This window comes from Borostomias antarcticus (assembly GCF_949987555.1).
Source record: "Borostomias antarcticus genome assembly, chromosome: 5".
NCBI classification, from domain to species: domain Eukaryota; kingdom Metazoa; phylum Chordata; class Actinopteri; order Stomiiformes; family Stomiidae; genus Borostomias; species Borostomias antarcticus.
The window spans coordinates 8,983,944-9,002,780 of NC_140238.1; the positions used below are offsets into that span (position 1 = coordinate 8,983,944).

The 18,837-nt window shown below is 42.6% G+C and overlaps 2 protein-coding genes across 2 annotated transcripts; both read right to left on the bottom strand.

The window, feature by feature from the left end:
- Positions 1-299: 299 nt before the first annotated feature.
- Positions 300-9,670, bottom strand: LOC311309261 (uncharacterized protein; the record flags this gene model as incomplete). The annotated part of the gene is made up of 8 exons (XM_084438444.1): positions 300-374; positions 2,479-3,408; positions 3,501-3,670; positions 3,780-3,933; positions 4,053-4,163; positions 4,272-4,382; positions 4,498-4,547; positions 9,616-9,670. 8 exons carry the CDS (start codon positions 9,668-9,670, stop codon positions 300-302), a joined length of 1,656 nt encoding a protein of 551 aa, XP_084294570.1.
- An 8,357-nt stretch (positions 9,671-18,027) lies between these two features.
- Positions 18,028-18,837, bottom strand: LOC311309262 (SERTA domain-containing protein 2-like; the record flags this gene model as incomplete). Its single annotated transcript, XM_084438445.1, has 1 exon — positions 18,028-18,837. One exon carries the CDS (start codon positions 18,835-18,837, stop codon positions 18,028-18,030), a length of 810 nt encoding a protein of 269 aa, XP_084294571.1.

An 18,837-nucleotide genomic window follows, 5' to 3' on the forward strand; every position in this document is an offset into this window, starting at 1 on the left:
GTCTGGTATGTCAACCCCATCAATGTTAACATCTTTCTTTACATCATGTAGTTCCACAGTAACACTTGGAGCATCCAGTCCAAATTTAGGGAATTTCATACTTGGCATTTTGAATCTTGTGGGGGAGCCTTTGACCTCACCTTTATTATCTGGTATTTTCACTTCCACTTCTGGTTCTTTGACCTCCATCTTTCCCTCTGGTAGAGTCATATCCACTTTTGGAAGACTGACATCAACTTCACAGGCTTTATCGTCTGGTTTTGACAACCCAAATTTAGGGAATGATATCTTTGGTTTATTTACTTCCACATCATCTGCTCCCTCCTGTATTGCAGCACGTCCAAGAACTGGCAGTTGGACCTCTGCTTTGGCTTCTGGTAATGTCACATCAATGTCTGTCTTTGACATATTTATACCAATGTCTGGCTTTTTCACTTCCACTGTAACACTTGGTGCATCTGTTCCTAATTTAGGGAATTTCAAAGTTGGCATTTTGAATTTTGTGAGGGAGCCTTTCTCTCCAACTTCACTTACTGGTACTTTAACTTCTACTTCTGTCCCTGTGACCTCCATCTTTCCATCTGGTCTAGATATTTCCAGCTTTCTCATTTTCACATCAGTGTTTGTAGCAGTTCTATCTGGTATTTCAACCTCCAAAGATTTTTCTTTTGGTTCTATGTCAGGCAGTTGGACCTCTGATTTGACCTTTGGTAAAGTGACCTTCTCATCTTTCTTTGTCACATTTAAATCAATCTCAGGTCCTTGAACCTTTGACCAATATATTCCAAATGTTGGTAGTTTAAATGTACTGCTTTGTCCTTTAGATTCAACATCCTTTGCAACCGTTTCAGTCTCTGATGCTTCAATATTCACTTCTTCCTCTTTGACCTCCACTTTTACATCTTGAGGATGAATGTTTAACGTTGGACGACTAGTATACATCCCAGGGACTATCTCAGCTTTGGGCAATCCAAATTTGGGGAATGACTCACTTGACTTTTTCATTGTGATATCAACATCTGTAGCCTCAACTGAGTGCTTATTGAGATAAACCTCAAGTGGCTGGACATCTATTGTTCCTTCAGCTGCAAGGGCCTTGACATTTACATTTCCTTCTGGTATGGAGACATCAAGATGTGACTTTGCTCCATCAACATTACTCTCCACTCCTGTGATTTTTGAAAATGAGATTCCAAATTTTGGCAGTTTAAATTTGCTTTTCTGCTCTTCAATCAATTCTGAATTATTCGTATCCTCTTTTAAAAGTTGAACACATATGTCTGTATTCACTCCTATGATGTCAATGGATGGTTCTCCAGACGCTGAGAGTTGAGTTTCATCTTTGACCTCACCTTCCTTGTGCATAGTGGTGTCTGTCATAGGGAGCCCAATCCCAGTTTCTGGAAATCGTATGTCAGGTTTTGAGATTCCAAAATCAGGAAATGACATTTTTCCTTTCTTGATTCTTTCAGAATCAAGCCTATTTTCAGAGATTGCTTCTGCCTGCTTTTGTTCTTTTTGCAACTCGACACGTGACTTCTGAATACCTGTTTTGTGTGTTTCTTCTATTCCAGTTATCTCCAGGTCCTCTCGGTTATGAAGTTGAATTGTGATTCCAACCCCTGTGGTCATTTTTGTGTCATCTACATTGGTTGCGGTGATAGGTTCATGGCTATCTAAATCAGGAAGTTGGTTCTTTGGCAGTTTTACTGGGGTAACTTTGGTCCCGATCAACTTTACTGGAGAGGCATTTATGTCTGACTGCCTGATAAGTGTGTTCTCCTTTGGTATGGTGGTATGTGCTGTCACTTTAATTTTTTCTGCATTCACATCTGTCTTGATAATTTCTTGGTTAACAGACAGTCCTGAGATGTCAGCCTTGGGAAGCTTGAATCCTGGTAGTTTGGAGACCGCTTCTTTAACCCTGTCAACATCAATAGCCATTTGTACAGTTTCAGTTTGAATTTCCTCAATAGGATCCGCAAATACAGCTTTAGGTTGTTTTATCACTTGGGTTTTGGTGGTAGTTGACAATGCATCTTCCATGCCTGGTATCTCTATTTCTTCACGTTTGGGAAGTTGAGTCTTGAAAAGCTTATCTCGAGACAGTTGGTCATCAGTTGGTTGAGTTTCTTCCTTCTTCCCTTTAACCTCAACTGTAAGACTTTTAACATCAGTCACTGTTATACGCTGATCAGTTACAATGGCACCAAGGTCCATCTGAGGCAGTTTGAAAGTGGGAGTGTTTCTTGTCCCAAGGTCTGATAAAACACCTTCAATTTTTGTTTCCGTCAAACGATTTGAAGCTTGAATTTCCATCTCTGTATACTTGATATTTGTTTCAGGTCCCATTTCATTTTCGGACATCCGTGGCTTTACTGTCCCCATCTCTCCTAGTGGACCTCTAGTCCGTATACCATATGTTTCTTTCAGTAGTTTCTCTCTGCGAATCTGAGGGGATTTCCTGAGAAGTCCTACATCTGACATGTCAAGGGATAGGTCTACTTTTGGCATGCTCATTTCAACGTCTGCTGTCACAGAGTGAGGTGGGGCTAGGATTTTTCCTGAACTCGCATTGTTGATTACTTCAGTGTTGATGTCAACGGGGAGTTTGTGCCCTTCCAGCTCAGGGTGTGATACAACACTGTAGCCCACTGTTACATTCAGAAGTGATTCTGAGGCACCTGTACTCCCTCCTGGCGTCCTAAGTCTTTGTGGCGAGGATTGAACTGGTACATCCTGCTTGTGTGCAGATTTGTTCTTTTGACTGGCAGCTTTCTCCTTTCCCATAATTCTAAGCTTTAGTTCAGATCTTTCCTTCTTCTTCTTTTTCTTTCCCTCTGGCGATATCTTGACAGGGGGACTTCCTTGATCAGCCATTGCAGCTGTTACATCTGTTGTTTTCAAAGTTGTGTCCAAGCTGATGAGATCTACCTTGTGTTTGGCTTCAGAGCCTGTCAAGTTTTGTTCTGGATCGTCTAACACGTATACTTGAGGCGTTTCTCCTGATGTGCTCTCTAGACCCTCGGGTGAGTGTATATCTGATGTGCCAGCATGTATCTCCACACCATCCCCCGCTCCTGCCTTTAGTATCTCAGCATCCTTGTCTGCCTGGTCAACAGAGCTGGTCTTGCGGCCCTTCATTCGCAGGCTTGATAGCTTTATCTTATGCTTCTTTGTCTTTGCCTTGACAGCTTCCTGAGATTTGATTGGTGACTCTGTGTCACTCGTTGTGGGGCTGAGCTCCAGCGTACGCTGCTCATCAGCCTCTGAGGAACTGTGAGATCTCTTGAAATGGGATTTTCGTCCTTTGCTGAATGAGGGAAATTTAGGCCAGGAGATTCGTCCGTCACCATGCCTTTTAGCCTTCCCATGTTCCCTCATCTGTGGAGAGGAAGGTTCTGCGACCTGTTGGACAATAGAAAATGTAAATGTCAATTTTGCACATAATATCACTGCACTGAAAAGAATGAAAACTTTCAGAAGTTATAGTCAGTTACATTGGAATCTTCAGATTGAAAGGCTGCATCACTCTCAAGGGCAGCTGCCTCAGGTTTTTTGCGTTTCAGTAAGAGCTCCACTTTGTAAGGCTGGGCATGTTCTAGGATCTGGAGGGCGTCTTCATATGTCACATTTTCAAAGTACACTGTGGCGCTTAGTATCTGATCACCTGAAGTACAAAAAAAGTGTGATTGGAAATTTCACAAACATAAACAGCAACATATGCAGTTGGTCAGTTTATCTCACTTTAAAATTCTTAAACAAAATTATCATCTTACCCTCTTTCACACTCAGGTTCTTTGAGGCAGGTGACTCGGGTCTCACTTCCTTGATGAAGATGCCCTCTTTCCCTCCCCCACTGAATACCAGACCCTCTGCATATCCCTCTTTTGCTGTTTTCACTATCATTCCCGACTCTGGGCTATGAACTTCCTGTAACAGATTTTCAAAACAAAAACAGATCATTTATTTTGCTCTCTAAGTTATTTATCGAAAAAAATAACATGAACTGGTGCAGTCATAGCTAGTGGAGATAATACAGGGCTTCTTACCTGCAGCTTACTCATCTTGGGAGTAGAGCGTTTGTCAAACAGAGACCCAAACCCAACCCTTTTTCCTTTTTTACCACGTTTGTGGTGGGGGTCATAAAGCTCTCCTTCACCCTGGAAATTAATATGAAATAAATCTTATCTTATCATACATTAATCACCACTGTTTTAGATTACTACTACATCAAGAGGCAACTGAATGTCTGGAGAAGCACAGTTTACCTGTCTGTCAGCGTCTGTGTATTTCTCAGTGTCAGGGTACTCTTCAACAGGGGAGGATCCCTGAGGGCGAGGTCTCTCCCCCTCTATGAACTGAGATGGCTCTTCACATACCTGTGTAGTCAACAGAAACAATTACCCCACTGTACTTTCCAGAGTCTTTGCCATTCAGTCTGGTATCCACATACAGTATTTGTAATGGCTCCACACTATCAATTTAGTCACATACCGAGTCATCCTCTCCACCAGGCTCTGGTCCCTTGAGCCTTCGTCCAGTCCCTGTTAGAATTGTTAAGATAAAAAATATTTTAGCATTTTACAGTGAAATGTAACTTTCGTTTTCACTTGGTAAATGTAGATACTGTAGGTTTCATTATCTGGAGTGCATGTAAGCTCTACAAGATACAATGGTCATCTGATTTTAATGTGTAAATAATGATGAAACTGTCTCAAACCACATTGAATTAAACACAGGCTCTTGTTAAGAGGGCTTAATACTGCAACATACTGTACACTGAAAGATCCACCCTGCCTGTTGAGAGACACTGGAGCCTTGGATGAGATTATTGGGAGCTTTTCCTGGCAAGAATTCCCTAGGGGACCAGCTTCCTGTTAAGTGATCCACTCTATCGACCCAGAGATTTGACTTACAGCTGCTGATGCTGGCCCTAAAGTCTATGCAGAAGGGAGCAAAGTTTCTTTTTAATGTATCCGCCTGATCAATATGGTGTTATTATCATCTCTGCTCTGATACGCAGTCATACTATTTAATTATTCCATTGTAAATGTATCCATGCTACAGTATAATTCCACTTCAGTATCCGTTTCAACAATTTTCTCTGGAGAAAGTAATTCATGTGTCAATGCTTTCTATTTATAGTATGGGCTTAGTTTTAATACCTGTGCAACAATGGCTGCTTAGTATAGGGTAAAATCTGAGACATCATTATTTTTGATCGGCGCCGACAAATGATATTAGCAACAATCGGTTTTGAAAGCCTTCTTATCAGGAAACCTTTTTTTCTTAGACATGCATTAGTTTCAATTTCCTCAGTTCAATTCAATGTAATAGTGTCCTTAACCCTTTCGATACGACCACGTCACCGGCAACATTTTAAAAATATCTAACAAATATTTAATAATATAAAAAAAATATCTAACAAATCTAAAAAATTCCTCACTCCAACACTTGCTGAAAGCTGAGAAACTGCGCTTTCTAGTATTATAGGGAAAATCCAATTAATATTCGAAATGTTCCTGTACTTTCAGGGTTAAAAGGGTTGTGGTGTCCTTGAAACAGATGCTGCCTTTCAGAGAGACATTGGCTCAGCATACTTGAAATCCGCATCACTCAGCATTCATGAACAAAACAAAAGAGAAGCTCTACTGAATTAAATCGTACATTTGCAAACATAAAATCATGAACGCAGAACCGTTTATCTGCTTTATCAAGTATCATAGTCAAACCAGGCAATGCATTGTAATGCCAGCTGTAACCACCAGTGGTCAGAGCTCAGCTGTCAATGGCATTGTATAACTGTTTATTTAATGAATCACACATACACAAAAATTATTTTGCTATAACGTGTGTGGTGTTTGTGCATGTGTGCATGTGTGTGTGTGTGTGTGTGTGTGTGCGCGTGTGCATGCGTGCATGCTTGTGTGTGTGTGTGTGTGTGTGTGTGTGTGTGTGTGTGTGTGTGTGTGTGTGTGTGTGTGTGTGTGCATGTGTGCATGCGTGTGTGTGTGTGTGTGTGTGTTGATACCTCCTATGAGTGTGCCATTACCCTAGTAGCAAGAATGAATTACTGTTTGATGTTAGGGGGTTCAGACAGTTCGTCGGCAACTGTCCAATCACACTGCAGTAGTGCTGGTTTATCACCATCACAGTGCTATCAGCTGTAAATACTAGGTATAGACACATAACTTCAACTGACAGAGTACCTAGAAACCTAACTGAGTCTGTGGAACATATCTTTCTCAGTAAACAGTGGACCCATATGAGACAGATTCACCAGAATCTGGCCTCTGTTGATTGCTTTGACATGCTGCAGTCTAGACATGGTTGTGAGATTATCAGGTGTCTACTGTAGTTAAACATGGTGCCACTGCCAACACTACAGACAGGCCTAAACAGTAGCAGAAACCAAAATCACTGCTAGTTTGATGCAGAAATGGAGTCTCTTATTCTCAGAAAAGGTCTTTCTATCAATAGGAAAGTATACACTAATAGATGACTCACCTTTTGAATATACAACGTGCTTTATCCAATAATACCGTCTCACCCAAACTACACTTTGCACCAAACGACAGATTTTGACTGGCATATTACCTGCAGTGCTTTTGGCTCAAGAGGAGGACCAGCCTCTGATGGACATATAAGGGAGGACACTGCCCACTTTTTACAGTATGTTCCACTCCAGTTACAGCAAAGTCAACTATAGTTCAGCCTTGGAGTAGAATGAGTAATACACAGCAGAGGCCTGTCATCAACGTTCCAGGATCTTGCAAGAGGGTGTGGATGTGCATTCTACTTTAATCTAACCTGATAAGACTGCATATTCAACATGAATGTAAACTAGTCTCCCTTTTGCAATGTTTAGTATCTTATCTCACGAGGACCTCTTCTCAACCATATCATACAGAGTTTTCCTAGAGAAGCTGATTATCATCATCCATACTGCACTGTATTTTGCTAGAGGTAAGACAGTGGGGGGGGGGCTTTTCTTCCAGGACTCAATGGACAGGATGCTTCAAATGTATGTGTGAACAGTGACCACAATGCCAAAACAACCCATAACAGGACACGAGAGGGTGGGGGGGATTTATAGACCTGACATTTGCATTGTTTTTAAGATAAGTGCTTCACTCAGGTCTAGATTGGCGAATGTTGGCGAAGGGCTGGTGTGGCTGCACTGTCACTGACACTTAACATACAGAAACTCCCTAATCAAATATTTGTCATATGGGTGCTGCAGAGATGATATGAACACTTACTGTGTTGACCAAAATTATCCGAATATAATCAAAAGCAAATGACAAATTCAAAATGTCATGATTGATCGAGTAAAAGTGTGTCCTTCCTTTCAACTACCTGTTCCTTTGAATGAGTTGTACTGTATGGTTTTGGCTAAGACTCAATATGCATCCATGTCATACATGGACAGAGACAACCTCTCCATTACAGTCTATGCCACTGGTTTTTGCTTTTCCTCTGCATTTTAGGACCCAAAGCACATAACTTGAGGAAATGTATTACCACTAATGACCTATCAGTGCAGCATTGTTCAAAACAGTACAAGGGATGACGAAACCTTTCGTCGTGCTAATCTCTTATCATTCAGATTGGGTGCAACTGCAGCATTGGCTTAGGGTGTGGTCATTTTCCAAAGCTTGCCATTGGTAGTAATGTACAATGGAATGTTCCACTACGCAGCTAGGGCTATCCTGTCTATACAGAGCTAGGCATTTAGATAAGAAGCAAACTTCAATCTTAACTAAAGAGCCAATGTCATTACATATCATGATATGGAATTAGAAGTGGCTAGGTGAATACGACTTTGAATAGTGTACGTACACACTGTACTTTGGAGGCTATGTTGTTGTTGTTGTTCATTTAGAAGGCTAAAAATGTTTCAGATGCAATTAAACTTGTCCCACATCTCTGATGATATTACATAACAACAAGGCTCTACTGCAGTACGTTTTCTCTTCTCTTTTGAGCAACTTTTGAACATAACCAGTTCCCCCATGACCACATTTACAGACATTAGAGTTTGTATCTCTCATCACAGAACCTGCACCTGGGAGGACCCCGACTCTGCCTATTAGCCTAAGTAATAGAACTGATTACTTCACCAGAATTTACAGAGAACCAGGGCTTCAGTCCCCAAACACTTTTTTATAACAGACACAAGCTCCTTTCACTGTGGGGTGGTTTTTTGCATCCAAATCATAATAAGATTTCAGCCACAAGGGGGGAAAAAGACAGAATTAGATTTTCCCCATCGATTATGTGAACATGGGACTGAGATGCAGCATGCTTTCAATCTAGCAATCTGGAACATGAATTGATACTGAGGTAATGTGCCAGGAATTTCACCACAGTTGTGGAACTCAGGTATGGGAATTCGCCCCTTTTCCCCCACAGGAGGCTCTCGCAATTAACGAACACACACAACAGCAGCCGAGTGGTGCGACTGAAACACTGCAACTACACAGCACCGAGTTAAGTCTATAAGTGATCAAAAAACAAACAGTGCTCGTCATGCAGAAACACCCACCCACAACTAACCAGCAGCACTGCACTGTACATCATGCAGAGGGTAAAGTACAAAAGTGTGTACTCATGTCAGCAATACCCATTAAGGTGTATGTAAGAAACTCTTGATATTCAAGTCATGGGTGTATCATGGATGCACAATAAACATAATGACTCAAATGGACAGGCATTAGTTTCAACAAGGGGTAATTTGGCCCAGGTCTCAGCTCAAGGGACTGGGCACGCATCCCTCACTTTCTGCCACACCTTGGCATCATCTGTCTTCTCTCAGGACTCGGGCCCTGCACTCAGAAATAGTCGATATGTTGTTGACCAGAACCTTTAAGCAATGTGTTCGAGAACAACATAGAGAATCCAGGAATTGTGTTATAACAATGTTTTTTAGGTAACTGAACAGGCAGACAATATTCCCCGTGGAAAGGAAGTTAATGTTTTTATATATATATATGAACTTAAGTTAAAGGAAGTTAATGTTTTATATATATATATATATATATATATATATATATATATATGCATATATCTTGGAAGAAAGGGTAAAAGCTATTGCCTAGATATTGAAGCAACGAGATAGAGTACTATTTTACTTTTCATGTTTCTAGTGGTACATGTAATGGATTTCTACTCAGCTTTCATGTTCTACTCAACATTCATTGGCTATAGCTTGGTGGTATAGTGTCAACAAGTGTCTTGTATGACATATATGAGGACTGATTTATGTAGTTTTATCAGAAAAAATCTAAGAGAATACTATCGCAACAAAACAATTCCTCCACAATCAGTTGGGTCGCCCAGCATGAACTCTTTGCTACTGCCCACGCACGCACACACACACGCACACACACACACACCATGAAAAAACATTAGCACATACTCTTGAAGCACACTGCAGACACACCCAGGCAGGCACACACTGCAGGTCAGTAGCACGACTCAGCATCAGCACCACCCTGCTGCCACACACACACACACACTCACACACACACACACACACACACACACAGCCTTGCTGAGTCAGGCAACCATGCAGGGATAACATAAACATAGAGAGAGAGAGATGCCCACCCGTGCCTGGTGGGCCGTGCCAGTTGGGGAACGCCAGGTGGAAACAGTCACACATGTTGGCGGTCCGCAGGGGTCCTGGGGGAGCGTAGGGCGGTCCCGGTCAGCAGCTGCGGACAGGGCTGCTTAGAAGCCTCCCTGTCCCGGAACGTCTGGAACCGCAGCCTCTGCCTACTCGCCGTCAGTCACGGCTGGGTGGGACGAGATGCACAATCTAGAGAGTGAGTGTGTGTGTGTGAGATAGAGAGAGAGAGAGAGACAGATAGGAGAGCGGGTGAACGAGTGGCAAGAGAGAGAGAGATTTCTGATGCATCCACACGCAGGGCAGTCCACAGAGGAGTGAGGCAGTACTCTCCTAATCTGTACAGTAAACACGGACCTCCGATGCAGCACGCTAACCCAATTATGGGAGGGGCCGTCCTCCTCTGCTCAGCCCCCGTCGTCACTCCTCAGCCCCCCCGCCCCCCGCAGCAAAATCGATCTAGCTAAGCAGGCAAGGACACTCAGGACGGGACAGCAGCTCCTGGACTTCTGCTATAGAGAGGAAGCATATCATTGAATTTGACACGGTACATGCCATTCATTAATGTCTCGGAGAAGCTAACAAATCATGACACTATGTGACACTTGTCTCACAGGGAAAACAAACAGACAGACTTTCATAATATCCTGATGTCCAGAGAGAAGATGTAGTTTGATTTATCATATTTTGATGACTGTTAGTGATAGAGGCGCTGTAGTTATTGGGCCGTCTTGCTGTGCCTAGGTGTATATTTTCAGAGGGATGCTGCTGGTCCAGTGATTTAAGAGTCTGAGCTCCAGAATAGAATATGAGGTCACTGCAAAAGAGAGGTGCAGTTTCCTCTACTCATAGCCAGACAGGCAGAGCACAGCACTCAACACTTGACAAGGAGGATGAGTCAGCATCTGAAATTACTAATACAAAAGCGTCAGATCACATAATGCTGCGATCAAATACCACAGTAAAAGTAATGTATTTTACTGTATGAGTTTGCTTGACGGGAAAGGTTAATAAAGTAACTATACATATATTTTAGTAAATCTGGCTCTTTTTTGCCAGATGATCGAGTTGTTCAAATCTGCAGAAGAAATCCATGACGTAAAAGCACCTTTGTACTGTAAGTGCTCCTACATCATGTCAGGGTGTGGCTGAGGACCAATATTTCTAGCACGTCTTATAGCACACAGAACATAGCACACATAACAATACCAACATACTTAGAGAGCACAGAGAATAACACTGACATCTCTCCCATAGCTAGGTACTGATGTGTTTGACTGTCATCACTAAGTGATGTTAAGGCTCTACAGTTAAACTAGCCATGAACACAGCTGCATTCAGAGTGATTTTGATCAATATTAACATCAATGCAAGGTAGCACACTGATGGACAGCACTGGGTAAGTTGAGTGATATATCTAGCAATAGCACTTTGATCAGCATGTTAATACATAGAAGCAGAAGTTATTTTGATTTTAAAATGACAAGAACTAAATAAGGCAGATTTAAGATTGTCTTGATTGAATGGTAGTGAAATCCAACACTCATTGGTTAATTGGGACACTATAATCAAGCGTTTGTTCACATTTCTAAACCTTTCCCTTGATCCAGTCAGGAGAAATGCAGAGAGTCATGGTCTGTCTGCAGGCCCCTTTTTAGACTGTGGGCAGCAAGATGATACTGCATTAGCGTTTGGCACAAGATCAAGAAACAACTCCATACTGGAATAAAATGCTAGGCTAGAGACTAACAAAACAATACCCTGACCCATCATGCTATCATCAAAAAGGATCTCTTCAACTTCCTCAGAGGTCTTCACACCTCTTATATTGCTGACAAGAACAAGGAAGTCAACATTGTGATTCTTATTGGATATAGCCTAGGTATCGTGTGCATAACATTACATGCGCTGCCAGAACACAAAGTGGTAATAATGTGTATTGTGCTGTGTCACTGTCTGAATAATGAATGATGTAGTTCAAAAGAAGTTCTAAAGCACAAAGTGAGCTTGATCCATTACAGATCAGCTGCTGTGTTGAAGCATGTCTGATCCTGTGAGAGATAAGGTTCAGCGCTTGTTTTTCCAAGAGATATCCTAGCCTCACATGACTCTGGTATGGTGGCATGTCAGACCCCCCCCCTTCCCCAGACATACACACACCTCTCAGGCGAACAAACTGCATCCATGACTACGCAACTGGAATCTGAGCAGCTAACAGCATCAGGAGATCTGAAGTCATGCATATTTCTGTCTGTATACAGGACATGATGCCTTGATGTCTGATATATATATATATATATATATATACAGACAAAACAAAAACAACAAACAAACATATTTATTCATCACACAGTATATAGACTGCAGCTGTACATGGTGTCCGTCTCAAAACAAAACTGACACTTGGGTGAAGCTCATTCTCCTCCCATGACCTTGGGTATGTGTCGTCGTAAAAGGAACAGTGACGTTTCCTGGAAGTCAGGCTGAACTGCACGCTCCAGTTGTCAACCCAGAAAAATGGATTTGTGTTTCCACATGACATGAGTTCCTTTTCCCAGTAAACAACGTTTGAATGCCGTTGGCCATGTGGTTATTGGAAAGCTGCATCAGATAAGTCAGTGCTGGTCCTCTCAAGTCTCATGGCCAGACATGTGAGAGAAACAGAAGCACAGAGAGAGAGAGAAGTACAAAAATTAGTTCTTACCAGCCCCTATCTCTCAATCTCCAATTTCCATACCTGGTCTCCACATAATTTGAGACAGATACATTTTAGATGTGCTGATTGCCCTGCCATAACCTCTGTCCCGTTACTCATAAGGGAGCTGTGAAGAGAAGAAAACAAGGAATGAATCGAACCACTGTAGTATTTTTTCCTCTGGGATCTTTCTCAGGGCATGGTTACAGTATGATTCAAGTGCCTGGTTTGTTTTGCAAATTAGGCACAGAGATAACATATTGTTTATGGTGGTCTTACCACCAATTTAAGCGTGACAGAACATTTTCTGTAGAACATAACAGAGCATATCTGCCTGATATTCTCAGGTCAAGAATACTCAGAGGACAACATGAACCCCCAGACTAAGCCAATAGCAAACTCACATTTCCACAAAAAAGGCTAATCAAATCAAACTGAATGTTATATGACATTTATTTCACAGACAACACAATGTAACTCACAGAAAAGGAAAAAAAACAGAATGCTAGAATGACATTCCGTTCATTTTTGGTAAATCAGACAATCTGATTTACAGCAATCAGGGCAGCTGAACAGATGATGTGTCTTCATCCATGGTGGCAGTTCATGATCCCTGATGTCTGATGAATGTCACTGTTGGATAAGACATAAACCTACTCTTATACAGGACATCCCATGAGTAGAAAGAGCCTTATTAAATCTACAGGTGTTCAAGATGTTCTATGGTGTTCATATGAATGTGAATCATGTGAATGAGACCCCTTGAGGAGAACCCTTCTGATACAAAACCTGTCGAATGATGCTAAGCATGGAGTAAGGTGAAAGGGTTTTGAATCTATGTCAGCGCACTGCAAGGCCACTAATAACTTATACTCTGTCCTTAATTACCCATGTACATAATTGGTTTTGAGAAAATTCGATTGAAGAAGAGCGTAAACCACTATGCCTGTGGCATAGTATGGCTCTTGTTCATCATGGAAGGAGAAAGACATGCCATGGTTTCAGGCCAATAGCGAGTCATATCAAGACTTTAGGTTGTTTGTTCCCTGATCCCTGATTGATCTACTGTAGTTCTGGCCATATAACATGATTTAGCTTTTCATCAAAACATATTTCCATATGGTGACATGACTCGGGCTTGACATATGAAGAAGTAAATATTTGTGAAATGTTGAGATTGTTGATTGGAAATTATTTTCCATTTGAAATGTAGACCTTGGCCTGGATACCATGATTTTCCACAGTTGACCAGATCATAGGTCATAGAGTCAGCAGACACTGTGATTTTTGTCAAGAGTCCTTGGCATCTTGGTGTCCAGTCCTTGGTGTCAGACTCCTTCATTCCCTTCACATGGAGGATATTCACATGGAGTGTTGTGTTTGTTGAAGGTTGCTGCACAGGTAAGGTAAGTAGCCTTAGTAGCCTAGGGAAGGAGCCTATCTCCTGATTCCTTAGTCTGGGGCAGTTTGATGTAGGCCTACAAGTACACCTGGACATGATGCTAGTGTGTCGAAGGGACTTACCCCCCGATCAATGCCTGTCAACAACAACAACAACAACAACAACAACACCAGTCATACAGTACATTGTGTAGACAACAGTGCAAACATACTGTACAGTAAGAAGCATATAACATATACTATTTTCCCATAAAGATGATATACTGTTCGTCTTAGGGCCAATCACTATTTGGGGTCAAAATGAGTTTAAATCAAGTCTTAACAATGATGCATGTGTTCTGTGCATAGCTTACAACAAGTTCAATTGAAGTGACATGGTGTCTAGACATAGTAAATCACTTACACATAATTGACACCATTAGGTCAAGTCAAGCACACTACATTTACACGGCACAGTAGGCAGAATCTGACCAGGAATTAAATATTTCCTATGACATCAACATGGTTTAAACGATTTAGATCCAACCAAAATACAATGACTCACTCAATATGCTGTATATGTGACTAAGCAAAAAAATCGAACATTAGATCCAAATTATAGGCTATAACAGACAAACACATAATCACACCGTTGCCTCACATGACATATTCAACCTCATAATATCACCACGTCCTCAGTCCACGCGTCATCGGGGCGGGTCCCCAACGTATTGGCTGGTGCGCTTCCTTGTCACCTGTCCAGCCGGTATCCGGTGTAATGGACTCGGAGGCCTTCCTCGATAGAAGCCGAAGAACGTCGGTGTCGTGTAGCCAACAGAAGATGTAGGCTTAACTGGGTATATAGTCCGCTTAGCTATTTTTAGGATAACAACGATCAATTGCTGGTTCCATTTTATTGTCAACCTGTCGGCTATTCCGTCTTGTCCCTTAACAGAACAGAACCACCTCCTTTCCATTCGATGGAGGCGGCATTAGTTAGGCCCACAGGTTTCGGGGATGTTGAGGGAAAAGTTGTCTGGGGGTCGATCGATGACGAGGCCAGCGCATTTGGAGACTGGAACGGTGCCTCCTGCGAGTTGGAGTCAATTGAGATTCCTCAATCTGCTTCTAAATTCTTACCAAAGGAAATAGAAGTGTTTGATCTCAGTGCAAAGGTGCTTTGTAGTCTCCATGTTTAGTTATACGGTTTACTTTATTCATACGTTACGATTCATAACACCTAATTGGCTGTATTTTGTTTGTATACAGGTGGAGATTTATGTGACGAAACCCGGGTTGGTTTTCCAAGAGTGCTTCCAGGACTTTGGTGAATGTAAAGAGGACCGCAGTATAGCAACATTGTCTCAGCTGCCCCATAACTCCCCTGCCAAGCCTCCTCAACCATCAGACACAATATGGTGACCCATCTTTTTTCAGTTTTATCTCCTGACCCATTTTAAGTGAATATAGTCCTTGGGGAAATCTGTAAGGGAATATGGTGTTACTTTGGACAGGAAAGCACCCAAAATTACTGTTATGGTACACATTCTTGTGTTTTTACTTATTTCTCCTTCCTCCTTGTCAGAGCTATCCACTGTCCTGTCAAAACATGCCTTTTTCTCCCCTGATTGACCATCAAATTACCAATACTGTGTCAGGAGTAAAGTTTTTATGTGGCAAAACCATTTGTTTTGTATTGACTTGACTGTCTTCCCCCCCCCCCCCCCCCCCCCCGTCCTGCTCAGTGACAGTGCCAGTCTGTGGGGCCGTCTGCTGTCTCAGACCAACACACCGAGACTCTCAGAGCCAAAGCCCATCTTGCACAGCCACAGCAGACTGGTGTCCACCCTCGGAATGACACCCTCACACAGCGTCTCTGGCCAGGTGAGACGGTCAGGAGTGAAGAGAGGAAAGGAAGGAATTACCTCAGTTTCTTTTATTTTATACATGAATGGAATATGTTAATAGGCCAAAACACAAAATAACAAATAATGTAAATACAAATTGATTCACACTGTAATCTTGATGATTATGAGGATCTCTTTCGATTTCTGTAGCCTAGCACATTACTGTTTGACTACATCAGAGGGACAATAAAAGTGTTTTCATGTTGGAGGTACTAGGCTACTGAATGGAGATGGATAGATCAATAGACAGATAGACCAATAGCTATCTACATTCAGTAACACCTCCAACGGCCGGGAAAACACTATAATGTTGTTTTCTCTGCAAGACACAGGAGGTACTGTATACTATACTGTATATTGCTGAAGCTGGTGTTATTCCTCATATCCACTTGGTGGCGCTCTGTTCTCTGCATGAAAAAACAAACAAACCTTATTTTCTCATGTCTCTTCCATAGCGTGTTCCTTACTCTCTGGAGGACCATGAAACAACCACCAAGGAGCTCTCTTTCCCCACGACAGCTGTTCCTCTTATCCAAACCAAGGTGTGCGTCGCTGTCTGTCTTTGTGTTTGTGTGTGTATGTGCCTGCATGTGCAGATGTATATGTTTTATTACACGTTGAATAGATGAAGATAAGTTCAGATAGATAGCATCGCCTCACTCTCATCTGTCACCTGCGTCTTCTCAGCTGCTGGCCCCGCCCTGCCATGGTAACCCCCCCGCCTTCCTGTACCAGGTCTCTCGCCACTGGCTGGCTCAGTGCACCGTCCGCCTGCAACCCCAACACCGCAAGAAAGATCTCCTGCAGTGAACTATGTCCGGGGACAAAGAGCTGGAGACGCTGCACTTTGTGGGACTGTAGGTTTAGAATTGCAACACTTAAAAGAATACAGTATTTTATTTATGTAGTTAACATGGAATTTTATGTCATTGGTTTGCAGAGGGTCTGTCTTTTCATATAGAATCCAGTGCTTCTGATATGTTTTACTGCTGTTAGCTCTATGCTCAAGATGAGGGCAGGATCCTCCTCTGCTGAGATGATGCAACTCTGGATAGACTATATAATGCACTCTGTTACATGGTCACTAGAGGGCAGTCAGGAGACTGATACTGTATTACTCCTTTCTGTCCTCAGAATTCCTGTAAACAAGTACTGTAGTAGTACTACCTGAAAATTGAGGTGTTGTACTGTACAGTACATGGTTGAAAGAGCTTGCTTCCACTGGGCACTTTTAAACACAGAATTTTATTATTTGTTACATTTTTGTTAGTGGTTACTAGGTCAATGATACTTTTGCACTATAACAAATATTTGTACCCTACTTTACAATGTAAATATTTAAAATTACGGTGTTATAAATATTTAAAAACAATGCACTAGTCTCATTAATTCCTTCTTACAAGTCCTACTATAAATATAGAAAAACAGGGACACAAGGCATTGCATAATGTTTTGCATTGTAATTGCAAACAGATTATACCAAAATCTATAACATCTTCAACACAAAACAACATTCATCATAATTAGAAATCTGACTGAGCACTTATAAAGGGACTATGCTGAAAAGCAACATCACCTAGTAACAGATGCTAGGGACCCAAGGTATTTCATACAGTATACAGTATTTGCAGGACAAAGTTTGTGCTCTGCATCTTTCCCACTTTGTCAGTACCAGGATTTGCTCTTGAAAGTACAACAAAAACAAAGGGGTAGTGGACGTCTGGATGAGCAAAACTTCCTACACTGAACCCCTGATTGGTTGGTGGATGGAGAACTGACAGTCAGCAAAACAATCACTTCTTCTCCGTTAAGTCCCTCCTACATGATGAGACTGCTGTGCCATGTCCTCAGCCAGTGCAGACAAGATGTCAGGATTAATTAAGAGTACAGGGACTGAGAGCCATGGTGAAGAGGGCAAGCATGATTGTGTATTATATCTCAACATGACAGCCCTGCATGTTGAGAAAGGGGCTCACTGCTCAAATGTTACTTGGAGGACTTTGTATATGAGACTTAAATATCAACATGGTAACTATTTCCTTACTAAGGCACAATGTTTTATATGGAAACGGCTATTCAATGGTTTCCACAACAAGCAGTGATTTATGTACAATATGCAGATCAAGAGGTAGAGTTGGAAATAATTTGGCTGATTCGTTGTATTAGTAAAGCTCACCTTGATGAAGAGGAGGCAGATATGCATTTTTCCTTATCGTCTTCTGTGCTTTCTACTCTCTAAACAACTGTTGTGTCCATGAGATGGCCTACAGCATGTGCAAATTAAGCCAGCCTCTCTCACTGTAAAACCTTCAGTACCAAAATACTATTGACACCTTTAAAATACCATTTAAAATTCAGAGCAGCCAAGGCCAAGTTGCTACCAGTCCTATTACCAGTATGTGATCCCTTAATCAGCAGTTTACCAGAATCTCCATAATGTGGTCTAGATCATTCACTGTCAGACACGACGGCAGAGTGCTGGCCGAGGCGTAGCTGTTGAACACCTTCAGCTCCTCGTCTCGCCAGGAGGACACGCCCACAGCCCAGGAGGAGTAGGCGGTCCAGGCAGAGGGGAGCTCCGTCGACTCGTACATGGAGGTGTCGATGTCCTCAAAGATGTCATCCAGGGCAAAGTCGGCGAGGTAGCCCAACAAGTTTGCTGTATCAACTGGGTGAATGGGTAGTCTGGAGCATCCGGACAAGCTTTCGCGTGAAGGGGTTTCCAACCATGTGGGATGGGAGGGGTGTGGCGAAGCAAAGGCAAGTTGGTCAGCTTCAGCGCACCCTGGGCACGTCGGTGGAACTTCTTCCCTCGGACGGTCTCTCTTAGGGAAAGAGCCGAGTGGAGCACCGCCAGGAGGTAAGCTGGACGGTGCGTCTGAGAGGTCTGGTGTGTTGACCAGTGCCCCAGGGTAGGGGGACAGCAACTGGACAGACCCAGACGCATCCCTCTGCATGTCCTCCTGAATCTGCCTCAGGGTGTTCACCAGCAACACAGAGCGGTGCAACCGGTGTTCCGTCCCCATCTGGTGGTGGCGCTGCAGCTTATCCAGACCCAGTCTCAGCACCAGCTGCCGCTGCTGCAGGTGGGCTAGGTCGGAATCGTCGGACCTACCTTCGGTCGGTAGGCCTACCTCGTATTTCCCTGCTGCTGTTACGGCGAACTCCTCCTCCACCTCCTCAGAACAGCTCCGCTTCCGTTTCACACCACGGCCCGACAT